Genomic DNA, 27,203 nt, shown 5'->3' on the forward strand with positions numbered 1-27,203 from the left:
GATATAAGAGATAGATTTACATCATGGTGGCATCAGTCTATTTTGGAGCCCTAGGGTGGATGTGTGTGTGAATGTATGCATGTAAAACTCACCAGTATAAGTTCCCAGGGTACAGCCACAGGCAACTTGTTTTTAAAGCGCTCATTAAGCATTTTGCCTCCAGTGAGTATCACCATGGAAACCGCAGACACTGATAGGGCTCCAGGTACAACATTGGTCACTCCATACAGCACATCCTTTATAGCCTGGAAGATACACACATACATGCGGTTGTACCACTCATAAATTTCCATTGCTGTCCACCAATATCTAAAGGATAACTGGACATCCGGTCATCTCCCTCTCAGTCACATCTTCCCTCTGAGCTGCTCCAGTGAACTGAAGCAAACTCCCGTCGGCAAACATCTGATAAGCCATTCTGACAGCCTCCAAATCCCGCGTACACTTGCAAACGCTATCCATGTAGAACTGACATGTTTGATGCCAAGCTTGAATTTTCAAATGTAGTGCCAAGACAAGAACAAAGCTATCGCTCATTCGCAGCAGCAGCGGTCAGAAAAAGACTTTTTGGAAAGACAAACCGAGGTTAAAGGAACACACCAGCTTTTTGAGAAATACACTTATTGGTCATCATCTTTAAAGCCAGAAAAGCAGAATTGTACCCTTCTATCCTCACAGCTCTCTCCAGATCCCTATCAGATGGCTGACTGATAGTTAGCTTAGCTACAATTAATGCTAATAGCGGGTAGAGGACGTTGTCCTTAAAATCACAAAATACCCTTTTCTACAAAACAGTCTTTTCCTGCATTAAGAAAACAAGGGCTGGGCTTTGCATTTGCTGTGAAAAATTACAATTTTATTAATACATTTAAAATTACAAGTTCTTACTTTAAATTCACATACATATCTGCAACTAGCTTCCTGACCAAGGTCAACATTTCAAAATCCCATTGTAACATTCGGTTAACAACTGTGAAGCTTTCATGCACCAAAAGCAAAAGCTTGATAGGCCCAATACGAAATAAATAGCATACTAAATAAAGCAGCGCGAAATCACAAGTCATTTTTCGAATATCAATAATGTTACATATTTATAAGATGTTTCATAACAAAGGGTAACTAGACTGACTGACTTTGGCTCTTTTTCTGGAATGCAAACCAAATAACAGGCCTGTAGAAGCCTATGTGGCTTCAAAGTCTGGCTCAATGACACATTAGGCAGTGTAAAAGCCTGCTGATGTGAATGAGTGTGCGCTACCTCTGTGTTTCAACTGACCCAAGCAGACGGCAGTAGGCCAGTATGTCTCTGTGCAGGTATTCCGGTCATCAGTGGCAGCTGCAGGATGATCACATGCAGACCTGCTGCTGTGGTGTAACCTCTGATGACAGGATTGGACAGCCAGCAACACACACCGCCGCAACGCAGCAGATACAACAGGAGCTGAGTTAACGCGCCCAGGCATGCATGCACACACACACACACGCACGCACACACACACACACACACACACACACACACACACACGCACGCACACGCACGCACACACACAAAACTTGGAGAATTTAGGTTCAAAGGCATGGTTAATGCAAAGGAACACGAATAACAGAAGTTGTTGCAGTTTATAATCTTAAATACATTTTAACTTCCAAAAAGGCTCTGAAACAGGTGCTCAACAACAGCGGACGAGATCAATTTCATATGTTGGCTGATGAACAAGAGAAGCATGCTGGGGATCTGCTAATGTGTCAACAGCCGATTGGTAAGAAGACAATGCAAATGCTGGAATGGTGTAAACACCTTATTAATTCCATATTAATAACATAAAAAATGGACAAGCAATAAAAGACCATCAGCAAGACTCTCACACTGTTTAAAGTGGGGCAGATTTATATTGGATATCTCACTGTAATGATGAATTTTAAAAAGGACCACAAAACAATAAAAAGATCAGCAAAGTATTGTGCATGAGGGGATGTCTGCTGATTGCAAGTCCCTTACTCATCTCTATCATGGGTCCAAAGGTCAGAGGTCATAGTCGGTTTATAATGTTTACCGATGTATTGCCGTGTGTGTGCATGTTTGTGTTTACAGTGTAGTGTAGCCTACCTGTATGAGACCACACAGGAAGGTGACTTGAACAGCCACATTTACTTTGGCTGCTTCCATCTGAACCTGACTCCCTTCAAAGCTGTTGCTAGGCAACTCCATGTCACCTGTCACAGAGCCAATCATGATGGCCAGGACAGCAAAAGTACCTTTCACACATTAACAGTACAGAGATGTTAATGGAGTATTTGAGGATCACATGGTCATCGTGAAACTAGTTAGACTCTTGGTAGTATTGGTCACCAATGGAGAGGTGTCTGGATGTGCCGAATATGAAGTAGATGATCAGAGGATAGAGAGAGGTGTACAGGCCAAACACAGGAGGGACTCCTACCAGCATGGCGTTGGCCATACCTGGATAGAGAAGGAGAGATGGCAGTGAAGAAACCTTCACCAAATAAACCTTCTCTCTCACCTTCCTGCCTACCTTCCTTCTTAACAACCTACCTGCCTACTTTACTATGTACCACCCTACCTGTCTGTCTCCTACTCCCTCCCCAACCTAATACTTAACTAATAAATCAAGAAATCTGTGTTTGACTGTGACTCAATTAACACCCATTCATCTCATTGATGTCAAACTGAGCGTGTGCGCAGCTGGTGCCTCCAGGAAGCGCAGTGCCGCATTTGAAGTCAGTACGTCTGAGGTGAGAGTCAAGACCCTGGACAGCACTGATGCTGCCTGAAAGTGTGTATGTGACAGTTAAAGCAGTGAGAGGTCAAAGTACGAGATTAGCAGGAATATTTTGTGATATCACAGAACCCATGGTCCCACCCTTTAAACGATGGACACACTACAAGTAATAGTCATCACTGGTTTTAGGACAGGATTTGCAGATTGTTAAAGGGCCCAGAAATGCATGTTTTGACTGTGTGCATCACTGAAATGATGACCTTCTATCTGTCAAGTACAACTGTTATGATCCTGAAACAATGTTACACGAATGCTCAGCCTATCTCTGCTCTATCAGATAAAGACTTCGTCTAAGCTTTTTACATTTTTTCCTGGAGCCAGAAGTAACAATTCAACCAGTAAAGACAGTTGAGCAGTTGTTTAGAATTAATAAAAACTTATCTTAAACTGATGTGTTGCTGCTTCCTCACCTTGTGGCAGATGCATGATTCCGACACTGACCCCAGACACCAAGTCTCCGACAATGTTCTCTTTGATGGAATAGCGAGGCAGCCATGACAGCACAGGAAATAAACCTAGTAGAAAGCTCTTCAACCTGGGACCAGAGCACCTGAAGGAGCAGATAAAGAATCAAATAAATTATCTCCTGGCCATGAAGTCTTGCTGAGGGTCCAAACTGGCTGATAAAAAAGAAAAATCACCTTCAACTTACCAACACTGTGCCTTCACCCTCTCCAAACATGACATGGACTTCCTTTCTACTCGCTGCCCAAGGACCTCTAGCTGGGCTTCGTCCAGGGAAACAGCGAGATAAGACTGCCTGTGCTGAGGTCGGCTATTTACTTCATCGTTGTCCATCTGAAATGATTACTTGCAATACACACGACTTTCTCTTAGTTCTGATTTCAATACTGTATGTGTTACATATGTGTCTCAATTACTTTTCTTATGTGTGAGAGAGGTTACACAACAGAGTCAAAGAGTATGCAAACAAGTGCCTGAGAGCGAGGCTGATCCATCTGATATCCTGCTGGACGAGTACAAAGAGTTCACATGTGAAAAGTGGTTGTGTGCGGATATGAGGCGAGCACACATACACACACAGCCCTGCAACCCACACGTGAGTCTAGGAAGGTGGGGAACAGCCTTGAACTCCATGCATTACAGAGAATTTACAGCCTCCTTTAGCCCCCTCGCTTGGCCCCCCCATTCACTAACTCTGAATGCCTCTATTATCTCAGCTCAGCTTTTAATGTGTGTGTGTGGACGTGTGTGTTCTTACCTTAGCATCCAATAGTGGATCTGCATCATTGCACACACAATCCCCAGATGGCTCTACTTTAAATTACGTGGAAAAACTCTCGGGTAGTTTCATTTTCACTTGAGTCAAGCGTGGAGCTGCAGGTGTGGCACTGCCCCTGGAGGCTGCAGCAGGGACTTCAGCCTCTCAATCACACTCTATTTTAATACTCTCTCATGCTGTAAATAGCCAGCAGCCCCAGGCAGTCTTGCACTTCTGCACTTGGTGAAGAAAACACTCTCTTGTGCTTTGTTTATGGTGTTTCTAGAACAAAATATAAAGGCCAAGTTACACCAGAGGTTTCAAGTTAGACATTGGAAGGCGAAGAAGATGGTATTTCAATAAAACAAACCAGTCACAGTGACTTTGACCCTTGACCTTCCATGCCCCCCGAAAACCGACTGCTAAAGTAAGCTGGTTAGCTTAGCTGGAAAAAACACTGGGTGTGGAAATAAATCACCCCAAAAGTCATAAGCTACACTTTTCTTCTAAATGTTCTTTTGCCTGCATTAACAGAACTAAGGTTGTGCTGGATATTCACTGTTGTTACTTTATCAAATACATACCAGGAACTTCTTGTACTGCTTAAGTTTGCAGTCCCATCTTCCTCTCTCAGTTGTGAAGGCCAGCAGCTCCTTCCGTCTATGTTCCAGTTCAAGTAGACTGGCATCAGCGTCTTAGTTTGTCCCAAAGTAATCCTCTTCATCCTTGCTCACAAAGTCGGCCATGATTAGTGGCAGCAGTCCCTCTTCCATTCGTCAGCAACCGTTGGCTTTTTTTTTTTTTTTTTTACAGTGGAAAGAAAAGGATGTCTACATGAAATAGTCAATTAACTAACATTTTGCCAGATGAGTGCTTTGGATTTTTCTTCTTTTTTGCAAACATTTTCTTTTGTTGATAACCGATACGATGGAGCCTTTCATACACTGTTTCATATCACTGGGCCCTGTCTGAAAAGTATTTCCAGATACATATCTGACTCGAAATGACCATCTTTCATCACTTTTTCGTAGGAAAGGTTCAGCAAATCCCTAGTTCCATTATTGCAGGCAAAGTTCGTTTTGGAGAATAGGGTTTTGAGAGAGTTTTCCCCTGCGCCCCACAACTAAAACTCATTCAAGCGAAGCCAACTAGTGTCTCCATCACACATGCAAGGGGGTGAGAAAGGTATCTGTCTGTCTGATGCTACAAATGATGGACAGTGAACATATTAATCAGACACACTTTTGGCTTTGTGAGCACATCTTAAAAGACATTTTCAAGAGTGAAATAATGATTCACTCGGAAAACTGATTGGGCAGAAGCTCATCACCAGATATGAATATGAATCTGACAGAGTAAATCAGATTATCAGGGAAGAAAAAGTACAAAAATACTTCAATCTACTCCAGCTATGTGTGTGTGTGTGTGTGTGTGTGTGTGTGTGTCTCCCTGGTAAGCAAATGTCTCTGTGAGTAGAGGATGAAATGTCAGACAGTGAGCAGTACTTTCACCTGAGCCACATTAAATGTCATACACTGTCAGTTAGAGCGTGTGTTAATTCAATCATCTCTTTTTTCAAATTTCAATGTAGATGGTAGGTGAAGCATGCACCTGTACCTGTATATGCGTGTGTATGTGTGATGTTGATTTTAAAGAAAATGTTGGGCAAATGAGATGTGTATTAGCCAGTGTATGCTTTTCCATCAATATCTGTGTGTGTGTGTGTAATTTAGGTGAAATGGGGGCCTGAGCCCATGAAGAGGCCAACTGCTGGTACCCATGAATATTTCAATATTATGGCCTGGTCTCATGTTGCCTTTTGTCAAGCAGAGAAAAAGAGAGGAGGAAGAGTGGTAGAGGGAGGGAGAAAGGAGGGGGAGTGAAGGGTGGTCATTCATTCAGAAAGAAAGACAAAGAGAGGTGAAAGCAACATTGTGGGGGAGAAAAATGAAGAGCTACATTACTGCCTATATAACCACCACTCTCACTTACAAGAGGGGGCGAGGGTAAGGGGTGGAGGGAGAGTGACAGCGCCAGTGCTGAGAAAGTAAAGGTGATGGGAGGATGAGGGGGGCAGAAATGGAGAAGGCCACTGCTACACTCTGCGCCACAGCTGATGCCTGTTAGGTAGCAGGAGAGAGGGAATGAGCAAGAAATAAAATAATACAGGAGAGACTGGGCAGAGACATAAAAGACGGCGCTTTTTATAAACAGACTGTAACCCTGGGATTTTACATTTAAAGCCAAGATTGTGATTACAAAAGATTCCACAGGAGTGAATCATCTTCAGTCTTCAAATGGGGAGAAACAGGAAGTGATTTATGGAAGCCGAGCTTAAGAAACCCTCAGCATCTGTGGTGAAGAAGCGCTGGTAAACGTCCCTGCATCTTCTTGTATGCTTGAGTGTGTACCTGTGATGAGGGTGAAGACTTCTGCTGTCAAAGCCCAGAGGAAGTGTTGTACTGCACCCGTCAAAGAGGTATTCTCTCAGTCACTCAGCCTCAAGTAGCTTTTGTTGTTTAAATCCTTTTTTTTGGTCCAAATCTTCAGATTTAAAGCCAAAATCTTTCAAAACAGAACGATCAAGGACATGTCCTTCAGGTTGGAGGATTTTCCTTTTTTTCTCTTTTTCAGTGCCTGTTTTTTCTGATCAGAAGAAAAATAACTAAAGGTTAATTTAAATAATTTAAAACAGATTAAAAAAAAAAACAGGACTAAGGCTGTGTATGTATTAAACCAATTTTTGCTTTTAATCAAAGATTTCCTCTGTGGTTTAACAACAGCACAAAAACTTTGTAGATCGCTAACACAATCAAATTAGCCCAATGTTCAGCATTTCATTTCAACACCCTGAAGGCCATGAAAGATGTTTGAAATGCAAAAGTTCACTTTTTCCTGCTCATTTTCCTTTGTTTTTGTTCCTTTATCATATCTTTCTTCTTTTATTATGGCATTTTTACTGATCACAGAGGAAAGAAAAACATCCAAATTTAATAAAATTCAACTGTGAGCAGCAGCTACCACCAAACCCAATCCAGTCTTGTATAACAGGTTTCTTCAGGCATCGTGTTGAATTTGCCAAAATCCTAGCAACAACAACCCCTTCGTCTCTACATCGGGACAATTCTAAGATTCATATTCTGTACAAAAATGTATCAAATTGTCATTGGCAAACTCGAACCCCAGTTTGTGTAATTACATGATCTTGGAGGTGAACTCTCAAGTTTATCTACCAATATAAGAGGAGTTAACCGGTAAAAACTCTAGAGCCAAAAGAAACAGCTGTCTGATCTTTTATGGGGTGGTGTGCTGGGGCAGCAGCATAGCAGCTGCAGAGAAGAAGAGACTGGAAAAACTGATTAAGAAGGCCTGCTCTGTTCTGGGACGCCCCCTGGACCCAGTGGATGTGGTGGGAGAGAGGAGAATGACAGCCAAGCTCTCATCTCTGTTGAGCATTGACTCCCACCCCATGCACAACACCCTGACAGCACTGGAGAGCTCCTTCAGTGACAGGCTCCTTCACTTTAAGTGTGTGAAGGTGAGGTTCCGCAGGTCCTTCCTACCTGCGGCTGTCAGACTGTACAACAAGCACTGCTCCCTGTAACCTCCCCTACCAGACCCTGGACAATCTTTGTGTGCAATATTTGACAATTTGTGTGCAATATTTGACACTTTGTGTGCAATACTCAACACTGCACTGTGCAATTCCAACACTTATGCTGCTCGTATTCATTGTAGTTTACGGTAGTGTATTGTAATTTTCTCTGTTTCTGCTGCTGTAACGATGCCATTTTCCCCACTGAGGGACGAATAAGTATATCTATCTTTCTATCTATCCATCTTTCTATCTATCTAAAGGTTTATCTATCTTATCTTATCTTATGGCGGAAGAGAAGCAGCACAATTTTTTCCACTGGCTATTTTAATAGGTTGATAAAAATGTTTTTCTGTGACTCCGTCCAGCAGGATGTTGGTTCTCAGAGCTGTCGCTGCTGTTCGCTTCACTGCACCAAAGTCCTACTGACCCTCATCTACAGAGGGTAAGACCCTTACTGTAACATGAGGGTGTAGTTGCCAGTCTGGCCTGCAGATCTGCTCCAAACAATCATTCAGATTTCAACTCTTGTTCTCGCAGATTGATGTCACGTGAACGGCTGCCTCTCATTGGTTCATCACGAAAAAAAACAGGTGATCCACTGATGACACGTTCACAAAAATTGGTATTCTTTCCTCAAAAGTATTCAAAGAATATTTCAATGTCATGTGTTTTTAGTTTTACAGACGCATGCATTTGTGGGAATTCTCATTTTTTAAATTCCTACAAATTGTGGCAGGAATTGAGTCATCATCCGAATGCCTTAAGTATTCTGTTATCCAAATAAAATATGACGAATAACTGATGTAGTAGACAGACCCCACTTTTACTGGAATCGGTGTAAATATCTTTTTAACTCAATTAAATACGATTAAAAGAAACATTGTACTCTTCAGTCTTATTTAACAAACCTATCTGAGTTGTACAGTTACAAAGTTTTTTCCAAGAAAAATAAATTTCATTATCTAAAATTGTCAGTAAGGTCTCAAAGTAACAATCTGATGTTTGATTGCAGGTATGTGTTTTCTATTTTAAACTTTTTCCAATTTCCTGTGATTGTTCAATTATGCAAAATACTGTTTCTGATTGGTAGTTTCAGTATCTAAACTTGGATGTCAAATTTACATGTCAATCATTTTTCTATGACTGCATCATGATGTAGAAGTTGGATTTGTGGTTGTTGTTTTTTTTTCTTTTCCAGGAGGGTCGGACAAGTAAGTCTTCCAAAAACCTACCTCCTATCTCTCCTTTCCTCCTACAGCCAAGCCTCCTCTCTCCTCCCCGGCTCTCCAGCGCCCCCATCATGCCAATCACTGTCAGCGCAGTCAACGTCAGGACTCATCCTCTTTTCGTCCGGGGCGTCCCTCCATCCTTCTCTCAGATACCACAATGACACCTTGGGGAGGCCTTGCTCTCTCTGACTCGTCCTTTACCTCCATTTCTCCACCTCATTCTCCTCCACAACCCCCTCCCTCCACTCCTCATCTCAGGAGACAGAAGAGAGATGCAGAAGTGCTGAGTTTAAGTTTTAACTCTCCAGTTCCATCTCCTCCAGCAGAGGTCCCTCTGGACAGTTCAGGTATGATTGCAGCAAGCACCAGTCATATTCCATCCTCACCATCTGTCTCCTTACTCATCCAAATCTACTGTCTAATTAGTTTTTTAATAAAAAAAAACAGAAACAAAATCCAGACCCCCCAAAAAACCTGGAGGAACACATGAACAAAGGAATGAACCACATTGACTAATAACTATCAGATGTCATTACATCAACATTTCATACAATTAGATATGTGTGAAAATATGTCTGAATTTTTAGCATCTGAATTCCTCAGTGAGCTTGACCCAACCCTGAACCAACAAATCTAACTTCATCCTTGAATCAGCTTGGAAGTTTGTGAAAAATTTCAAGGAATTCTCTCAAGGCTATCCTGAGACATCACCTTAAAGAGAAAGGGATGGATAGACAGACTCATGTCCCCGGTTTGAACCGTCATGATGTGCCTGGTGAAGAAAACTCAATACAAATAGGAGCTTTATAATCCAAAGTAAACTCTGTCCAGTAACCTGTAGAACTTCCTTTTCAGATTCTTTAGAACCAATAACCTGGTGAATGAAAAAACACTTACAATAACTTTGTTTTTCAGACTGTCCATCCATCCACTTTCTATACTGCTTATCCATTAAGGGTCGCGGGGGGGCCTATCCCAGCTGACATTGTTTGAGAGGCGGGGTTCACCCTGGACAGGTCGCCAGTCCGTGGCAGGGCCATCAGGAGCAATTGGGGGCTCAGTATCTTGCTCAAGGACACTTTGACATGGTCACCGGGGGAAGTGAGGATCAAACCAGCAACCCTTCAGTTGCGAGATGCCCTCTCCACCTCCGAGCCATGCTGCCCCTTGTTTTCAGACTGTAAAACAGAATACATTTCAAAAATATAACATTAAATCAGTCCAAATCAGTGCATCTGCAGCAAAAAGTAGATGACGTGACATCAAGCCTGAAAGTAGGGCAACGCTGTACCATCGGTGAAACATAAATTGTGATTTCACTGTCACTCAGAAAAAGTCTCTTACAGCCGATTTTTATGTCACAGTAGCAATATAACTGCATTAGACAGAGAGATGTTTTACTTACATCGGAAGAGCAGAATATTGAAACACCCGAACAAATACTAGAACCCAGACATTGGTTAGCAATGTCAAATCAACAGCTCCCTCATGACAAAGTTGGGGTTGTTTTATGACTGCGGTTCTTCTGTGGCATCAAATATATTAGAAAATACCACATTTGGAAAGCTTTTAAACCTTTGTGTCTTAAAACTTGTGGTTATTTACAAGTGGCTAAAGGAGGCCGCGATGGTCAGGAAAATACCCATGCCCAAGAGAGAATTAGCGGGAAGCTAGTTGCGGTTGAGTCTTTCGCAGTTCCTTCATAGGCTAATATTAGCACTTTAACTTGAATTTCTGCTTTAAAAACAACAAATAGTGTTCAGTTGGGGAAATTATCTTGCTGAACAAAACTTATAGCTCTAATAAACTTACCCAGACTTTTTTTTGTTTACACCTTCATCCAAAAATGAAATGCCTTTGGTCAAAGGACCCCCGTGGAGATGCTAACTTCCGGGTTAGCATGGTTGATCCATTTCTCCCTTTCAGTCTCCGCAGGCGGAGTGGGCAGAGAATTGCGGGAGAGGGTGTTGCCCCAGTGTCGGGTGCCTCGCCTGCCGCCGATTCATCCTATCACCAACCTCAGCTTCTCTCGGAGCTTCACCTTCTCTTTCTTCGAGCTTCCCCTGCACCAGTCGCCTCGCTGCCGCGCTGAACGCACCAGAAACCTCATGATGCTTCTGAAACAGATTCACTACTGAGGCGTTACTGCTGTATTACACTCAGGACAGTCACTGATGTTTATCATGCAACATTTGTGTGTGTGTAAGTGAATATTTTTTCACTGTATAGGCTAACGACAACGTTGAACACCATAAAGAGTAGTCAATTTTTAGTAAATAACCTTTAAAAAAAATCACACTTAAATTTGCCCAGTCTTTCGTACTCATAGCCCGAATGTTTTTTAATGTCAGTACAATATTATGTTGGTTGTATGAGATTTGGTCTTTTTTTTAACATTTTATTATTTGATGGAGAGTTTCCATGATGTCTGTTCGCAAAAATCACCAATTTTAAAGTATACTACAGTACTAACATGACATACGGTTGCACTATGGGTTGTTTATCTGGGGTTAGTGCATGTCTTTGAATAGATAGTAAGTGTTTTTAGTGTTAGAGGTGCTTTTAAAAATATATATTTTTAATTCAGATTTAGTTGCTGGTCTGCAAAAGTCACAAGTTTAACAGGATGTGAATTATTTCCTTCGTGTGTGAAGATTCTCTTATGCTTCTTTATAGTGCTTGCAATTCAATTAACAATCTCTGATGGGTTCATTGTCTAACTTAAACATTTTGAAAAATCAACATAAAGAACAAATTTGTGTACACGTAAATGTGTCATTAATGAAGCCCACACTGTAGTAGATGATTAAATATTCTCTTCTGAAAGCCGTAAACATGCTTTTTTTCTCCCCACGATGAACACCTGAGACGCTCTCTTGCTTTGTTAGTCAGAATTAAATTTGCCTTCATTTTTTTTAATATACCTGAGAGCCCATGAAGTAATTTGTTCAAATTGGTTGCACCGAAATGTCTTATAAACAGTTACTTTTTTTGTTGTTGTTTTCGATTCAATATTTAGCTCCACAAGCAAATTTTGGAACAAAGAAAACTTTATTAAAATTAATTTATGTAAATTATAAAATGAACATTTCATTCATTGTCGATTTGTACAGCTGCAATAAAAATCTACAACACGTCCACTGTTGGGACAGCTTCCTTCATTTGATCCCATTTCACTCTTTCGATTCACCTCCTCCCTCTCTCGTTCTTTCCTCTGTCCACATCTGTTCATCCGTCTCTGTATTTCTCACGCGTAACAGCTGGAAGCCTTGGCCACAGACCAGCACCCATCCTGTCTTTCCTCTGCTTTTCCTTCTCTCAGAGGAAGTCTTCGAACCAGTGTCAGTGTTTACCTCCCTCTCAGCTTGATCCTGGCTGACAGCCTCGGTTTGATTACACTCCGAGCCTGTCTCATCTGTCTTCTCGTCTCTGATCCTATAAATTGGGTCATCTGTCTTGCTCACAGCTTCAACAGGTTTATCACCTGTTTCTCTCTCTTTACTGAAACTCCCACCTGTCTTACTCCTCCTTACTAACCTTGTCAGACTCTCTCTCCCTCCCCAAATTGCCACCTCTTGCTTGGACTCAAACCCTGTCTTCCTCTCTTCATCTTCCTCGCCCTTCACCCACCCCTCCCATACAGCAAGGCCTGCAGCGTCGGCAATGTGGGAGCACAGCACCTCTCTGAGGCTGACATTGGTATTGCACACCCTCCACAGACATACCCTTTGATCTGAGGACGTGGTGACCATGAGGCCTGGGCGTAGGAGCCTCAGAGCAGTCAGAGGGGCAGCATGGGCCAGTGGGACGTACAGTTGGGAGTGTACAGAAAGATGGAGAAGGCCTTGGTGTTGGCTTTGCAAGCCTCTGCTGCTGCCAAAGGTGCCATTTTCTGGGTACTTCACTCTGATCCTGGACACTGTCAGCTGCCCATCATCCCCTCCGCTGGCAACAGTTACTAGGCAACCACCATCTTGGTGCCCTTGTTTCTCTACCCGAACGGCCAATGAGTTAACACCACTCTGGTGAGCAGGAACGTCAAGAGAGGGGATTGGTGGACTAAGAGCTCTGCTCTGAGTGCCAGTCGATAAGAGGGACGGTGTCTCCGTCAGATCCCACAATACGATTTTCCCATCTGTTGCAGCGCTGAACAGCAGTCGATACCTGAGAAAGAGAGGGATTCCTATAAACTTTACTCTATAAGAAGGCTTCCTTCACATTTCACTTTTAATTTACTGAGCTCTTCACGCCTTTGAATGTTAATTGTGACATTTTAAATTTTGACACAATTTGCTTATGGATTCTTGGTTTCAGACCAAAAATGTGCCGTTCGAGGTCAAAGTGAGCTTGACCTTTGACCAAAATCAGTTCATCCTCGAGGCCCAGGGTATATCTGCGCCAAATTTGAAGGAATCCGAAAATGGGATGGATGGGCAACGTGAAAACACGGGCAGAAGTGTAACAAAAGACAACACATGAACAAAAAAACATGTACCACATGCTCACCTGTTGCCTTTCCCATCCTCCAGGATGCAGGTGGCAACACTGAGCACACACCGCTGATGGTAAAATGTCTCCCACAATAAATCTATCTGACGATTAGTTTCACTGATGGAGAATAATCTGGAAATATTGGAAGACAAAAATAAGACAAACAGCACAAATTTAAAGCAAAAGCAATGACAAAATTGAGGAAACATCTGAGCTAAGCTACTAAACTACAATCAGGCGATAAACACTTTTCAACTTTTACTTACATTCATTAATGACCCAAACCTACAACTGAACTCAAGAAAATACTTATATACAATACAAATTTTCTCTCTCTATCTCTCACTTATGGAGCCTTTCAGGTGTCCTAGAGATATTTTTTAAAATAACATATTTAAAAAAAAAAAAATTCTGATTCCAAAACATGAGAATGAGTTTAAGATGTGTGGAAATGTTCAAATGACAAACACTAACCTGACAGCACCGTCACTGCAGCCCAGAGCCAGAAGAGTCAGGTCTGTTTTCTCCTCCACCACTGCTACAGACATGTATCTAAAATACACACACACACACACACACACACACACACACACACACACACACACACACACACACACACACACACACACACACACAATCAATGCAAGCAGATAGAAAGCAGTCTCAAAAGTCAACACATAAACAACACTGTTTTTGCCAACATTAATTTAACTAAGGTTCGTTTCAACATTTGTTTAAAAAAAACAAAACTGCTGAAAGTGTTATTATTTTAGAGTCGGCCCCCAAAAAGTTGGTGTGTTCCTTTAGGACAGGGGTCACCAACATGGGGCCTGTGGGCACCAGGTAGACCCCAAGGACAACATGAGGTGCCCACACGCCTGTTAAAAAAACAAACAAAAAAAACCCAAAAAACTTTTGCATTTATATAGATTTGAAAATGACATTATCACAAAAAAGAGTCAAAACATAATTTAAAGTTTGGTGAATTTAGGTGAACTCTGACCTATGCTAGTTCAAAGGTCAAAGCAAATTTGTCATTTCAGAAAAGTGAATAAGAAAAGTGGTAGTCTTTTGTCAGACTCAGGACCCAGGAAGTAGCTCTCAGGGTCAAAAAGTTGGTGTGTTCCTTTAGGACATCTAACAGCTACGTGACTGACTGACTTGCCTTGTTTCCGGGTCCATTTTCACCATCTTGTGTCGGTTCCGTTTCCTCTCCCAGTGTTCATCCAGACGGTGACTGGCCACTTGGACCACCTGGCAGGAAGGAACCAGTCTCTGGTTGTCCCAACCAATCGATAGTCGGTAACAGTGCATTTGTGCCCGGCCACTGGCTGAGACAAGAAGGGCACTGAGCAACTGGTTTTCACATTCTCTCTCGTGAGCAGTTACCACCGCCATTGTCCTGATACCAGAGATGTGGTCGGTAATAACGGAGAGAACTTTAATATTACCAGAGTTGGAGTTTACTGCCAGAACAGTTAAGCTCGTGTCCTCTCCACCTGTCGCCACTATTTCCCACTGCCCCTCCTCTATATCCACCGCTCTCACTTCATCACGTCCCACAATTCCCTTTGTCTGTGTTTCATTCTTAGTCGCTCTTACTGTCCCAAGCCTGCAAACACACCCGATCCCCCTCCCATGGATGCCCTCTCGCAGCTCCCACCCTCCAGTCCTTGCCAGCACATCCCAGCTCGAAGATTCTCCAGGGGATTGGGAAGCCATGACGGTCCCCTGCTTGATGAAGACTAGGGCGCCATATCCAGACCAATAACCTTGACGGAACGGCCAGAGACTCCATGAGCGATGACCTCCACCACAGGGCACCGCTAACAGCCTCTCCTGCTTCACCGGGTCCCAAACCACAAAGTTGGTTGCGTGAAAGCCGAGGATGACAAACCTGGCTTCTCTTCCCTTTTTCTCCATCTGTTTTGCCTCCATTGTAACCTCCTTTAACTCTCCCTCCATCTCCTCTTCTGGATTTTCAGATTTCAGAATCAAAACCCTCTCCAGCCACTCCATACCCTTGCAGGCCCGCAGGACTCTAAGAACAACCAGCTGAAGCCCATCCTTTCCACTTCCTTCAGGTTTTCCTGTTGCTGTTTGCTTCACTTTGAAAACTCTGACAAAGCCATCTCTCCCTGTGCTGTAGAGCAATCCCTGGTGTTCGTATACTGAAGTTACCCCTTGTTTGCCATGCACCCCAAACAGACAACTCAGTGGCTGCAGCTTTACATCATGCATGTCTTTTCTATCTTTCGTTTCACTGTTTCGATCTCCGTTTTCCTCAGTTTGCTTCCCATCTGACTCATCTTCCCAATTTGGTTCCAAATGGTCTTCTTCCTGGAACAAAAGCAGGGAGCCTCTCCTGTCGCCACACACCCAGAGCATCCCTTGTGATGTGGAGGGAAGGCGCACTGCAGCTGTAAGCCAGCGCTTGGCACAGGGGGGCAGGAGGAAAGGAGGCAGGGGTTTCACACTGAGAGCTAAGGAGCTGTTTTTATTTAATTTTACCTCAACAAACCAATGATAAGTGAGTCCCTCAGCACCTGACGCCAGCAAGTGCATGTCCTTTTTGTCTCCCTCCTGCCAAATAAGGCTGTGAATCTTCCCAGACCCTGCTTTGAGAAGGATTCCAGATTGAGGATGAGAGAGCTGAAAGACCTGAATGGACCCGCTGAGGTTTCCCACAGCACACAAATCCACTTTCGCAGTTGAGTTTTTCACGCTAATGGTTATTGATTCCATCACACAGTAAGATTGAAACTCAGCAGGCCCTTGCCACACCATCTCCCACTGCTTATCGCGGTATTGGTAAACTACTCCTCGATCAGTACAAACCACACACTTAAATTGACTCCAGTATGTGTTTTCATGGTCTTCTGCTATGCAAACCGCTTTAGGCACCCCTTGACCAGAAAATTTCAGGTCAGTTAGCTTCTCTGTTACTGCTTCCTCCTGTGTCTCCTTCCTATCCAAACTTTCCGCCACCTGCCACAACCTCACCCCTCCATTAGCCCCCCCTGTAGCCACCCATCTCTCTTGGGTTGCAGTTCCCTCACTGACCGCAAGTGCACGAACCCCCCCAGCTCGGTGTCCCTTTAAAGTGCGAACCACTGTCCCACCTCCCGCCCAGTCCCAAACTAAACAGGCCCCATCTTCCCCGGCACTGAACACCCTTCCTGGGGAGAGATGTACAGAGAATACCCTCGCCTGGTGTCCAAACAGGACCCTTAAACAAGCTGGGTTCAAGTCCCCACATTTCCCTCCAGACCCCCCTAAGGCGCCAACAGCCCACACCCTAACACTGCGGTCGTCAGAGGCTGAAGCAAGCCACCCTTCCTCCAGCAGGTAAGTGATGCTGAAGATCACCCCACTGTGCCCCAGCAGACGCCTTTCAACTGGAGCTTTGTGGTCAGAATTACATCCTCCTCCAGGCTTCCAGAGAACCAGCTGGTTAAAAACTGTCCCTCCTACTAAGACTGTGTCTGACCAAGATTTGTGTACCAGAAGGAGGGCAGAGTATAGCAGACACCCTTCCATACAGGATTGCTGAGCCAGAGCGATTCCTGTACTGACATCCAGGAGGAGTGCACTATTGTGGGCAACAGCCACACAGAGACGCATTTCCCCTGAGAGCCAGCGGACATCCAGGGCCCAATCCTGGAGCTCCAGGAGGGGCCCCAAAATCTCCAAACGCAGACGCTCCCCATCGTGAAGCCTCACCACCCGAACAGCCTTGCCACCAAACACAGCCAGGTCATAGAAGCTGGGCTCAGTGCGAGAGCTCAATCCTGGGGATGGACAGACAGAGTTTTGAATACAAAACAATGAGTAAACAGAACTACAGGCTTATCTTGAACAACACACATACAAAACAAAGTCAAAGGCTGAACGATGTTCATTAATGTTTTGCCTGCTGTGAACAGTAGCACTTCCTCTCCTCAGGAGAAGGCCCAATAACTCAAATCATCTCATCACTATTCCTTGAAAACAATTCTTATCATACCTCTGACATTTGTAAAAGATCTGACTATGTAAAGTCATGTTTCCATGGTGAAAACTGAAATTTGACACACTATCATCAGTGTCTTCAGTCCCTTCAATCAAAGCTCCTGATCTTCACAACCATCAAGGTTTAAAGCATATTGATTTCAAAAATGTAAAACTGAAAGCAACATCTGCTTAGACTAACCATCTTTCTTCTTCTCGAATGTTTCCGGGGCAGAGCTCTGAGGTGGAAATGCAGGTAAGATTCTTCGCCTTATCCCATGGATTCTGTAGTGCTGGAGCACGCTCAGTGAGGCACAGGCTTTCGGTGGAGGTGGGAGGCTGTAGACCGTCAACACAGGACCCTCACCTGTCCGGACAAGAGACATGAAAATCAGGTTAAATGTGTGTCATGGAATCTTTAAAATAAATAGTGCCCCCAAAATGAGGATTCACTCAAAACCTACTCATTTTCATGCAGATTTAGATATTGACTGAATTTTTCATATAGTGGGTGACTTCTGGCCAAATTCTGGTCCCCAGTAAATCAATCAGGATCAGAATCTGATCACATTCAGCTTAATCATTCTCAATATACTGCATTTCATAAACATCAAGCTTTGTAAGTCCAAACTTATCAGCGTGTCCTATTACATGTATCTTATCAAAAGCAATGTCTACAGTACACTGTCTATTCATTTAGGCAAAGACAAATCAGTGCATCACTAGGTTTATTATTTGTATGTTGACTGCTGCCAACTTGCCTGTCAGTAGAAACGCATCCTGAAGAAACTCAAGGGCAGTAACTGGAGCTACCAGTGCTGCGGTCTCCATCTCTTACTGGTCGACCTGGACGACAACGGAGCAACAACACACAGTCGGCGCACTGAAATCTTTATTACTGAAATACTGAATGAGACTGTTATTTAATATTAGCTGTTCAGACAATTTTGGCTACATAACCTTACACTCATCCGTCAGAAAGGCTGCAAAATCAGGGCAGTGTGAAAATAATAAGGCCTTCCGATACTTTACTCACAAAATGCCTCATAAAACTCACAAGTGTCTTTCCAGTCTGGGTCAAAACACCTTAACGACGATCCATGTGTTTCTCCACCATGTTTTCCGTGTTTTCCGCGTTTTAGCCAATCGTGAAACTCTGCTGCCTTCATGGACGCTGATTGGCTGTTAGGAAGATAGCTGGGTTTTTATTGGACGAACTCACTCATATGACAGAAAAATTGTGCTGCCTCTACGTGTTCTGGGTAAAAAAAAAAATCATTCTAGTCATCTGTCATGGATGTCGCGTTTACAACGACTGGTGCTAATTATTCCACGTTATATGACGACATTCTTAAAAAAAATGGTGACTCAATTATATCCCTTAAAAATTAAAAAATATCTACTTAGGTAGGTGCTACTATGCTGTTTATAGACTATATAGAAAACGCTCGGAGATATTCCACAATATTTTACAATACCACGTCACGTAAAGTGCACAAGTCTACCAGTAATGCTTCAAATATAACGTATTGTACTTATCTATTTATTTTTTTAAAACTTGTATATGGTGATAATTTCGACCTGTTTGCGCAGTGGTACACTGGTATGTCGGACCTTCAGAGGTGACCTGGAATGCATCAGAAGGTAGCTGAGGGAGAGGCAGCGGTCCAGCTAACTTCTCGGCTAACTATGCCTGGGAAGTGTAAATTTCAGGACTCCTGGCTCTCGAAAGATATCTATAAGCAGTGGTTGGTGAAAGATACCCAGGACATTCACTTCGCCCGATGTAAGGCATGTTGTAAGTCCATTAAACTTCAAACCATGGGCGAGGCTGCTCTCACCAGCCACGCAGGGGGAGCTGGCCACAAAGCGGCGGTCCGCAAGCTAGTGGAAGGTAAATTAGCTTAGCTTCAACTTTGGTGAGGAGGACAGGTGATGCCGCAGTATTCTCACCTGTATTTCATAGTGCATGTGATATGTGGATTAACCGGTTGCATAATTGTTAATCGTGCGTTGCAGTTTAGTTGTTGTAGGTGGGTGTGTACTTGGCAGTCAAAACACTCCATCCAGCTGGTCCTTCAGCCAGAAACGAAAGCTTTTCCCTCACTGTGCTCTTTATATCTGTATAGTTTAGATTGCGTGGTTTATTTTTTATGTAATTTTTAGGAAGCTATGCGATAATGTTATGTCAATTAATCTTACCCTGAGAAAAAGCCTAATATCTTTAATTGGTAATTTTAATGCAGTTAGCTTTCCTAAAAAAAAAAAAAAAAAAAAAGTTTTTATCTACAAAGAAAAATTAAGATGTAACCTTATGATATCAATATGTTATAATATAATCATAGGTCAGTTGTGTCAAGAAATATCAGGGTGTCTAGTCATATGGTACCTCAATTATTATCAGTGACATCGTCTCTTAAGATGATGAAATCACAGTGACCCTTTTTGAACAGGTTTTATCATAACTGAAACTTTAAACAAGTCTTTGGATGGAGGTATGTGGGAAAATGTTCCATGTGAAAATAGAGGCAAGTGGTATAAGAGCTGTAATCACACACTCACAGAATCTGACCGCATTTTAAAAAAAAAACACCTATATATTCTCCTAGACAAAGTTATTAACAAATTTGTCAAGTTGTTTTTTTTTTTACTCCACTCCATCCATCCATTGTCTATGTGTGTGTGTGTGTGTGTGTGGGGGGGGGGGGGGCTTTATTTGGCGAGAGGCGGGGTTCACCCAGGATGGGCACCAGTTTGTAGCAGGGCCTTCAGGAGCAGTTAGGGTTTCAGTATCTTGCTCAAGGATACTTTGACCTGGTGAACAGAGAAGTGGGGATCGAACCAGCGACCCGTTGGTTGCTAGACGGCCTCTCTACCTCTTAGCTATGCTGCCTCTCCTACGCCACTCCAATGCATAAATAAGCAGATGTACTAAATATGATTTAACATTAGTATTCACACCACAGGATGTAACTGCAACCGTTTAGCTCTTGTAAAACTGTGACATCATTCACAAAATCCAATTGGGCAAAACAAACAACAACAAATGAGTTTGTGATAAATCAATATTATTTTCTATTCTCCTGACTTTCAGTGTGGATCTAATTTAGGTTTAGAACTTCTTTCACCTGAAGGAGCAAATTAATAATTATTTTTGCTCTGTCTTGTTTCTTCTCCCATAATGGTTACATTCAGTGTTCATTTGCAAGCCAACTCCTTGTTTTTCCCTCTGTAGTATGTGTGTGTGTGTGTGTGGGGGGGGGGGGGGTAGCTGCAGTCACCACAGGATGGCGCACTCTGCTCATTTTCCTGAAATACATTCACCTGCAGCTCTTCCCTGTTGGTCCGCTTGTGTCTCCTGCAGGCGGCGTGAGGTTGATAAGCGCTGACGGTCAGATGAATGGAAGTGTTACTCAGGTAAATGTTACCCAAGCTACAAAAGTGGTTGCCCTGAAAAGCATCGCTCAGTTTATGTGAGGTGATGGACTCATAAACCTACACTCACGCCAGAGGTGACACTGTTTCCTTTCTCGTCTTCTTCTCTGGAGGCTGACGACAGCAAAGAGCAGGTGGCCATCTGCCTGCAGCGTCACTCCCTGGAAAAAGTAGCTGGGAACGACTGGTCAGAGCTGCAGCACAGCCCCAACACAAACTCCAACTCCCACAATGCAGAGCTGCAGGATGCCACATTTCCTGCCGCTTTCTTCGCAGCAGCAGGTAAGCTGCCAGCTGCCACTTCCCACCCACTGCCACTCGCTGTGCTAAGCCAACTTGTGCAAAAGCTGGTAAGACAAAGGAAGAAAACATCCAGCTGTTGGCTGTGGAAGGAAAGTGAGATAAAGATAGATAATATGTGCAGTGGTGTGTTTTAGGAAAAAGTGGCTCCACTAGAATAATGTTTCAAATGAATGTCAACATCAACACCAAAAAAATGAAGCTCTTCTCTCAAATGATATCTAGTACAAATGAGTTCATGTGTGCGATCGTCGCAGGGTGAACAGCGGGAATGTTTCGATTTGACATTTCACTCACAAAGACCAGCTCACTGAGCGGTTGACCTCTGACCCCCTCCAGGCACCTCCAGACTCCCCAGCCAGCGTCTCCTCTCACCAGCCAGCGAGATGGAGGAGGCAGGCCGCCGCTCGCCTCATCATGCTGCCGCCGCTGACCTGTCTCGACTGGAGCAGCAGCAGAGAGCAGATGCACTCGAGCAGCAGCAACAGATGAAGATCCTGGAGTGGGAGAACAGGATGAAGGTGCTAGCGTGGGAGCAGGAGCTGGTGAGGGAGAAGAGGAGAGCAGCCCGGCAGAAGGAGAAGGCCTTCAGGATGAAGAAGGCTTACTACAAGGCGAAGCTAAAGAGGATGGGGGAGGACGTGCCGCCGTCGTCGTCCAGCAGCAGCGACGAGGAGGAGAAAACTTCTGCTCCTACAGGATGAACTGATTTTAAGACTTTTTATTGGTGCACGTTCCCTCCCTCATCTGTACGCCAGTGAACTATTTTTATACATTTCTTTTGTACTTAAGATTCTTCTCCTTTAGCTCATCAGCTGCTCCTTGGCTACACAAGGAGACCATTTATGAAGAGGCTTTTGTGTTCCTTCAGCATGTATGAGTAGATGTACTGTATCTACCCGGCACGTCCTCCTCATCAACATCGCGTACGTTAGCTTCGTATGCTAAGTTCTCAGTGACTTGTGACTCATCGTCATGACTGTGCACCTTATAGAACTGGCTGATCCCAGATGATCAACTTGTTTTAATTTTTTTTTTTTTTTTTAAATATGTCCCAAAACCAGGAAGTACAGAGGTTGTAGCGAGGTCGGTCAGTCTCTGTTGGTGGCTGGTACAGACTCCTCATCCTGGAGGAGGCTCCATGGTTTACCAAAGCTAGTTAGGCTAAGCTGGCAGTATGTCAAGTATCGTGAAAACTGTAGAAACACTAAAAGAAATTCACCCACCTAAACGTTAAAGTAGCAGCCTCTCCTAAGGCTGGCCTGTATGACAACATAGCGAGATTATCATCACAATTATTTCAAATGAACTGTTTCTATATAAAAGTATGTTCCAATTCTCTGGCATGGTCTGTATTGTAAATGTCCTGAACTATTAAAGTGGGGAAAACACTAATGAATTATTTATGGCTGTCGTGGATTCTCAAACAGTTGAAATGCTCAGTTTTAACTTGCTGGACAAAAAAATGAGAAAAAGTTTTAGTGTGAAAGTACAAAGCGAGTTCTTGAACAAGCAGGGAAAAAATACCATGTCTTTCTTTTTAATTCCTGGAAATAAATGATTTGGAATAATGCCTTGTTAGAAGTCGATCAAGAGCGCACCCCTGGGGAAACAACTGAATTAACTGATCCAAGAGTATCTGGGTAACATCAGTGAGACCTTTAAATATTAGAACAATTCATTTTCCGAGTTTTTTCTTTCCATGAGCTTCAGTCCTGCTCTTCACTACCAGATATGTATTCTTTTTCAGAAATTAAAATCTGATACCAGTTGGGTTGTACACATTTTAATTAAAAAACAATATTCCGTTCGTGCCATTGTTGTATAACATCTTGCATTCTCTTTTGTTATATTGGGCCTTAATTCCAGACGACTCCCCCCATAATTAAAGTTTTTACTGTCGTACAACAGCTTGAGACGTTTTCTCCTGATTGGCCTGTAATGGGGCGATTCATGAGGATTTCCGCTAGTGGGCGCTGTTGCTGTATTATGGCTCGCTGCGCAACATTTAAATAGATAGAACTTAAGTAAGTGTAGGTGTTTTGAGATCAGAGTCGTGTGTTTCGGTGCTTGTGTGTGGGTCTGTGTGTGTGAAGGAGAGGGAGGTGTTAACTTGTGACCTACAGAAATACAGTATCCATTACTGTAGCCACACTTGCGCTGACACACACACACACACACATATATACGCACGCTAAAATATATATATATACGCTAAAAAATGATCAAGTATCATTTTTAGTTGCATCAACTGCATTATTTTTTGACCAAATCTCAAATGTTGTCATTTGGTTCACTTTTTAAAGCATGTCTTATTGTTCTGATGTCCTTTCGGGTTTTGTTGTTGTTTTTTAATTTGATTTAGTGTAGGACCTTGAGCATCAAGAAAACACCTTTGAATAAATTTATTTAAACTACTGCTACAAAACTAAAAAGTAAACAATAGAGCGCAAAATTAACATTCTTCTGGTCTTAACGCCGCCTGAAACCATCCGTCACTCACCTGCAGTCACACCATGAAAAAAATCAAAAAAATTGCTCGTTTTTGAAGCCCCCGCAGGTTTGAGCCTGACATTTTTTCAAAGACCACAGTGGTGCTCTGTCGCAGCTCGGCGCTTCTGTCCTCAGCTGGGGGCCTCAAGGTGGCAGCTCAACATCTCGGACACGTCGGAATGTGACAGAACACTCGGGAGGGTCGGAACCAGTCAGAGAAACTTCCAGAAGGACATGTCCGGCTGTCATTGTGCTTCATCGGCTCCATTTTCTTCAGCTGAAAATGTCTGTTCTCATGAATATGCAGCGGAATACCTCGTGTACACTCACTTTCTCTCCCCCTCTCTCTCTCTCTCTCTCACACACACACACAAAAGATTTCAAGCCGCCTTGTAGGAATAAGTCTTGTTTTTATCTTTATTGTCCAACAGTACTCTTGTTTCCGTGGTAACAGGGGAACAGCTGGTTCTATTCCACCACTCCCCTTGCTGACAGTGAGAAAGAAGGCATACCATAATCAAACTAACAAAGACACACTCTCACCGCCCCCCCCCCAGTGTTTGCATCCTCGGCTCACCTCAGACTCGTCCTCCTGTCAGCTCACTGGCCTCAGCCCTTTATAAGCGGGAGAAAGGAGGTTCCATTGGGGGGCATAAACGTTTGAGTTATGCCATGTTGACTATGTTTGGAGAGAGGACTGACATGAGAAGTGTCAGGTTTATTCAGATTTTACCACCAAGACCAGCTCAAGAAAAGAAAAACTATTCAGTGAGCTTGTATGCAAATGTTTAAAAGCTTCTCTTTTCTGGTCCTTTTACTGATCTTAACACTGGGATTTCTTAATTTTCCTTATATTCCCTTCCTCTGTTTGCTGTAGTGACAAAAACGAGATGGCAAAACATGAATGTAACACCTATCAGGTACCGGTCTGCGTTCCTTCTGCTAGTGGATGAAGAGGCAACACGCGCGCTTTTGTGACCCCACACCATTCTTTCAGTCACACAAATCAGTAAACCACCAGTGGAACCAGTGCAAACCACCCGTCTGCCTTCTCTCTGTACACCAGTGTGGTTGTTACCTTAAAAGCCTGAACTCCAGCTGCCGACGGCGTCTGGAAACCACAACTGGTACCTCAGCAGCAGACACGACGCCGGATCTTGCAGGAGAGCTCGTACTGGTACGACAACAACAACAAAAAAAGCCTCCCTGGCGACAGCTCCTGAGTGAAGTCAGGAGTGAGAGCGAGCTTGCGGGTCTCTCCGTGTGAAACTCTGAAGCAAGTTCCCAGCGAATGTGTTCAGTCTGGCGCTTTAAAAAGAAAAGAAGTGTACCGTGGGATTTCTGCGCAGCAGACGTGAGCTGACTCATTCAAGCGAGATTCTAGGTGGATATTTCTGCTACCTCTCAACTCACAGGCCTCGCTCAGACTGCAGGTTGATCTGATTTGTTAACACTTCAAAAAAAAAAAAAAGGTGACTGAATATGATTATGGATTTATTGTGTAACAAAATCCCCGAAGCTCCCCTTCATGAATTATTGAGCTTCTGAGTGGGATATGTTTCGTCCGGACCAGCCTAACAAAGCTTCCTGGAACATTTTAAACCACTGAACCCTACCAAAAGGTAAACATTGGTAAGCATTGTTAGGGGTTAACAAAGCATCAACTAACGGTTATTCATGTACTGTTATTGTAAAGCGTTACTCAAATCAGATCAGTTTCCTGTCCACACTGTTGCGTGTGAGCAATAAGAACAGATTTGTTGTGTCCAGACATCATCAAACGATGCGGCCAGTGTCAAACGGATGCGAGTGACGCAAAAGAAAAAGACAGTTGGAGAGTATTTCAGCATTCAAAGACGCGTCTGTTTGAAATCTGAACAGAATCATTTCATGCTGCTGTCCAGACTGTCTTCAATCAATCTGGATACAAACTGGATTTGCATAAAAACGTGGTTTGGTCTGACAATCTGAACAAGGCCATGTTGTCTTTCTTCTGCTCTCCATCAACAGACCAAATCAAAATACACTCGAGCAGCCAAAAAAAAGGTCAGATCTACGCCATCGTTTATAAAAACCAAAAAACAAAGCAAAAAAAAACAAAACAAAGTCATATTTTAGACTTGTTTCCATGGCACAGTCATACAAAAAAAAACCCATCAACAAACAAATCAAAAGCAGGAATAAAACATACGTAACATCTCAGACCCTGCACATTTTCATCACAGAACACCGGAGGACATCAACGCGTCATACTGATTTTGGATCCTTTGGCTTGGAGTTGCACAGAAGTTCTGCTCTGAGAAGCTCTTATAAATCCATCTCCTGGATGCTGCCGGGGAGGCTCGGCTCGCTCCTGTGGCGTCTCTTGAGGCAGGTTGAGTTGTGATGCATCAAAGTGCAAAATACCTTGAGGGCGTTTTTTTTTTGTTTTGTTTTTTTTTTGTTCAAGCAGTTGTAGCCTCACAGAGGGAGCGAGACAGACAGATATCTACGTCCGCCCACCAGGCCTCCAGAACCCTTGAAGATATGGTCTTGTGATATCCATCGATTGAGATGGTCTGCTTCAGACAGCACCAGGCACAAAGATACACAGATGATGAGGTCACATTCAGATCGAGATACAGCACAATCCCGCCCGCCCCTGCAGAGGTCACACACCTGTGGCTCTTGTTGCTCTGCACAATCAGCAAATCTCTAAGAATAATCCCTTCCTCTATTTACAATCTTTTGGATATTTGGATATTTTCCCTTCAACACGGTCTCAATAATCTCATCAGATACTATTGCCGGCCACCCTGTCGCTGTACACAAACTGTGTGTGTGTGTGTGTTTGTGTGTGTGTGTGTGTGTGTGTAATTGTTTCTGAGGGAGAGAAATTTGGGGATTTTTTTTGTTTGTTTTCCTTGTGGGGGGGGGGGGGGGGTCTCACCCTCAGAATGGTACAAGACTGCAATCACACCACCTCACTCACAACCTCACACGGGACACGAGCAATAAAAAAAAGAAAAATCATTTCTTCTTCATCTCCAATGAAAAAGATACAAAATGTATAAAAAAATGTTTTTTTGTATTTACAGTCTCGGATGGATCACGTCAGGATCAGTGTGAGTGTGTGTGTGTGAGTGTGTGTGTGTGTGTGTGAGGAGTTTTCGAGATGGTTGAGTCATCAAAGATTCTTCGTGGGCGGAGGGACTTGAGAAGCTGAATTTATACAGCATAACCTGCCCACTAGCATCCTCTTTTATGGGCTGTCTTACTTTCTTCTCATCTCTGTCTCCTCTGTCCCATGTTTGTTTTTTAGTCCTCAGGACCATCCGTGACCTTTGAACTTGTCCATTGTGCGCCAAGCACTGTCAGAATGCATAAAGGGAGGCTGTCATCAAGACTGTCCTTCACTTCTGTTGGCTCTGAGGTGAGAAAGAGGACATGAGTCAGCCATTAATTTATACGACAACTCCACTATTTGCCGCTGAAAATAAGAGGAGCTACATGGCGATGGGAGGACACAGACAGAGGAAGGAGACAGAAAACACAAGGGACGACAAAAACAAACGTAGCTGGAAAGCAGAGAGTGGAAGCGAGGGAGATGAGAAAAAGTCTGAACAACAGACGGCAGTAAAACAAAAAATAATAGAGGTGAAAGA

The 27,203-nt window shown here is 43.4% G+C and overlaps 5 protein-coding genes across 14 annotated transcripts in view; 2 read left to right on the forward strand and 3 right to left on the reverse strand.

The window, feature by feature from the left end:
• Nucleotides 1-10,945, reverse strand: part of slc26a6.1 (solute carrier family 26 member 6, tandem duplicate 1) — a 22,907-nt gene extending 11,962 nt beyond the window's left edge. The window contains exons 1-12 of one of the 5 annotated variants that reach the window (XM_086214259.1): nucleotides 10,663-10,945; nucleotides 9,748-10,028; nucleotides 8,854-9,324; nucleotides 6,435-6,669; nucleotides 4,608-4,813; nucleotides 4,024-4,305; nucleotides 3,454-3,611; nucleotides 3,212-3,351; nucleotides 2,351-2,461; nucleotides 2,108-2,256; nucleotides 1,277-1,441; nucleotides 93-245 (exon numbers count right to left, since the gene is read on the reverse strand). In XM_086214259.1, coding sequence (XP_086070385.1) covers nucleotides 93-245; nucleotides 1,277-1,441; nucleotides 2,108-2,256; nucleotides 2,351-2,461; nucleotides 3,212-3,351; nucleotides 3,454-3,599 — 864 coding nt within the window. In that variant the 5' untranslated portion in view covers nucleotides 3,600-3,611; nucleotides 4,024-4,305; nucleotides 4,608-4,813; ... (2 more) ...; nucleotides 9,748-10,028; nucleotides 10,663-10,945. Of the gene's footprint in view, nucleotides 1-92; nucleotides 246-1,276; nucleotides 1,442-2,107; nucleotides 2,257-2,350; nucleotides 2,462-3,211; nucleotides 3,352-3,453; nucleotides 4,306-4,607; nucleotides 5,132-6,434; nucleotides 6,670-8,853; nucleotides 10,029-10,662 lie in introns of those variants that run through there. The other 4 variants (XM_086214258.1, XM_086214260.1, XM_086214261.1 and 1 more) reach the window with 4 other exon arrangements.
• Nucleotides 6,087-11,955, forward strand: LOC147256330 (uncharacterized). Of its 2 annotated transcripts, none has more exons than XM_086214265.1 (5): nucleotides 6,087-6,502; nucleotides 7,987-8,063; nucleotides 8,159-8,211; nucleotides 8,880-9,197; nucleotides 10,777-11,955. In XM_086214265.1, the coding sequence occupies exons 1-5, from the start codon at nucleotides 6,419-6,421 to the stop codon at nucleotides 10,986-10,988; spliced, it is 744 nt and encodes a 247-aa protein (XP_086070391.1). In that variant the 5' UTR covers nucleotides 6,087-6,418; the 3' UTR covers nucleotides 10,989-11,955. The 2 variants fall into 2 exon arrangements, with proteins under 2 accessions (XP_086070391.1, XP_086070392.1); XM_086214266.1 differs by having other exon boundaries at nucleotides 7,990-8,063.
• On the reverse strand, nucleotides 11,893-18,495 carry wdr6 (WD repeat domain 6). The gene is made up of 7 exons (XM_086214255.1): nucleotides 18,389-18,495; nucleotides 18,093-18,177; nucleotides 17,534-17,698; nucleotides 14,507-17,132; nucleotides 13,816-13,893; nucleotides 13,357-13,473; nucleotides 11,893-13,014 (listed from the first exon to the last, which is right to left on the reverse strand). Exons 2-7 carry the CDS (start codon nucleotides 18,160-18,162, stop codon nucleotides 12,024-12,026), a joined length of 4,047 nt encoding a protein of 1,348 aa, XP_086070381.1. The 5' UTR covers nucleotides 18,163-18,177; nucleotides 18,389-18,495; the 3' UTR covers nucleotides 11,893-12,023.
• A 415-nt stretch (nucleotides 18,496-18,910) lies between these two features.
• Nucleotides 18,911-22,956, forward strand: fsbp (fibrinogen silencer binding protein). 2 transcript variants are annotated; one of them, XM_086214264.1, is made up of 4 exons: nucleotides 18,911-19,129; nucleotides 20,696-20,748; nucleotides 20,880-21,048; nucleotides 21,406-22,956. In XM_086214264.1, exons 1-4 carry the CDS (start codon nucleotides 18,964-18,966, stop codon nucleotides 21,768-21,770), a joined length of 753 nt encoding a protein of 250 aa, XP_086070390.1. In that variant the 5' UTR covers nucleotides 18,911-18,963; the 3' UTR covers nucleotides 21,771-22,956. The 2 variants fall into 2 exon arrangements, with proteins under 2 accessions (XP_086070390.1, XP_086070389.1); XM_086214263.1 differs by having other exon boundaries at nucleotides 18,912-19,225.
• Nucleotides 22,957-26,611: 3,655 nt separating this feature from the next.
• The window catches only part of celsr3 (cadherin, EGF LAG seven-pass G-type receptor 3), a 94,761-nt gene continuing 94,169 nt past the window's right edge, over nucleotides 26,612-27,203 (reverse strand). For all 4 annotated transcript variants that reach the window (XM_086214254.1, XM_086214253.1, XM_086214251.1 and 1 more), the window contains one exon: nucleotides 26,612-26,966. In XM_086214254.1, the coding sequence (XP_086070380.1) occupies nucleotides 26,939-26,966 (28 nt within the window). In that variant the 3' untranslated portion in view covers nucleotides 26,612-26,938. The remainder of the gene's footprint in view (nucleotides 26,967-27,203) is intronic.

This window comes from Aulostomus chinensis, chromosome 9 (assembly GCF_037954235.1).
Source record: "Aulostomus chinensis isolate RoL2024-O1b breed Wild chromosome 9, RoL_Achi_v1.0, whole genome shotgun sequence".
NCBI classification, from domain to species: domain Eukaryota; kingdom Metazoa; phylum Chordata; class Actinopteri; order Syngnathiformes; family Aulostomidae; genus Aulostomus; species Aulostomus chinensis.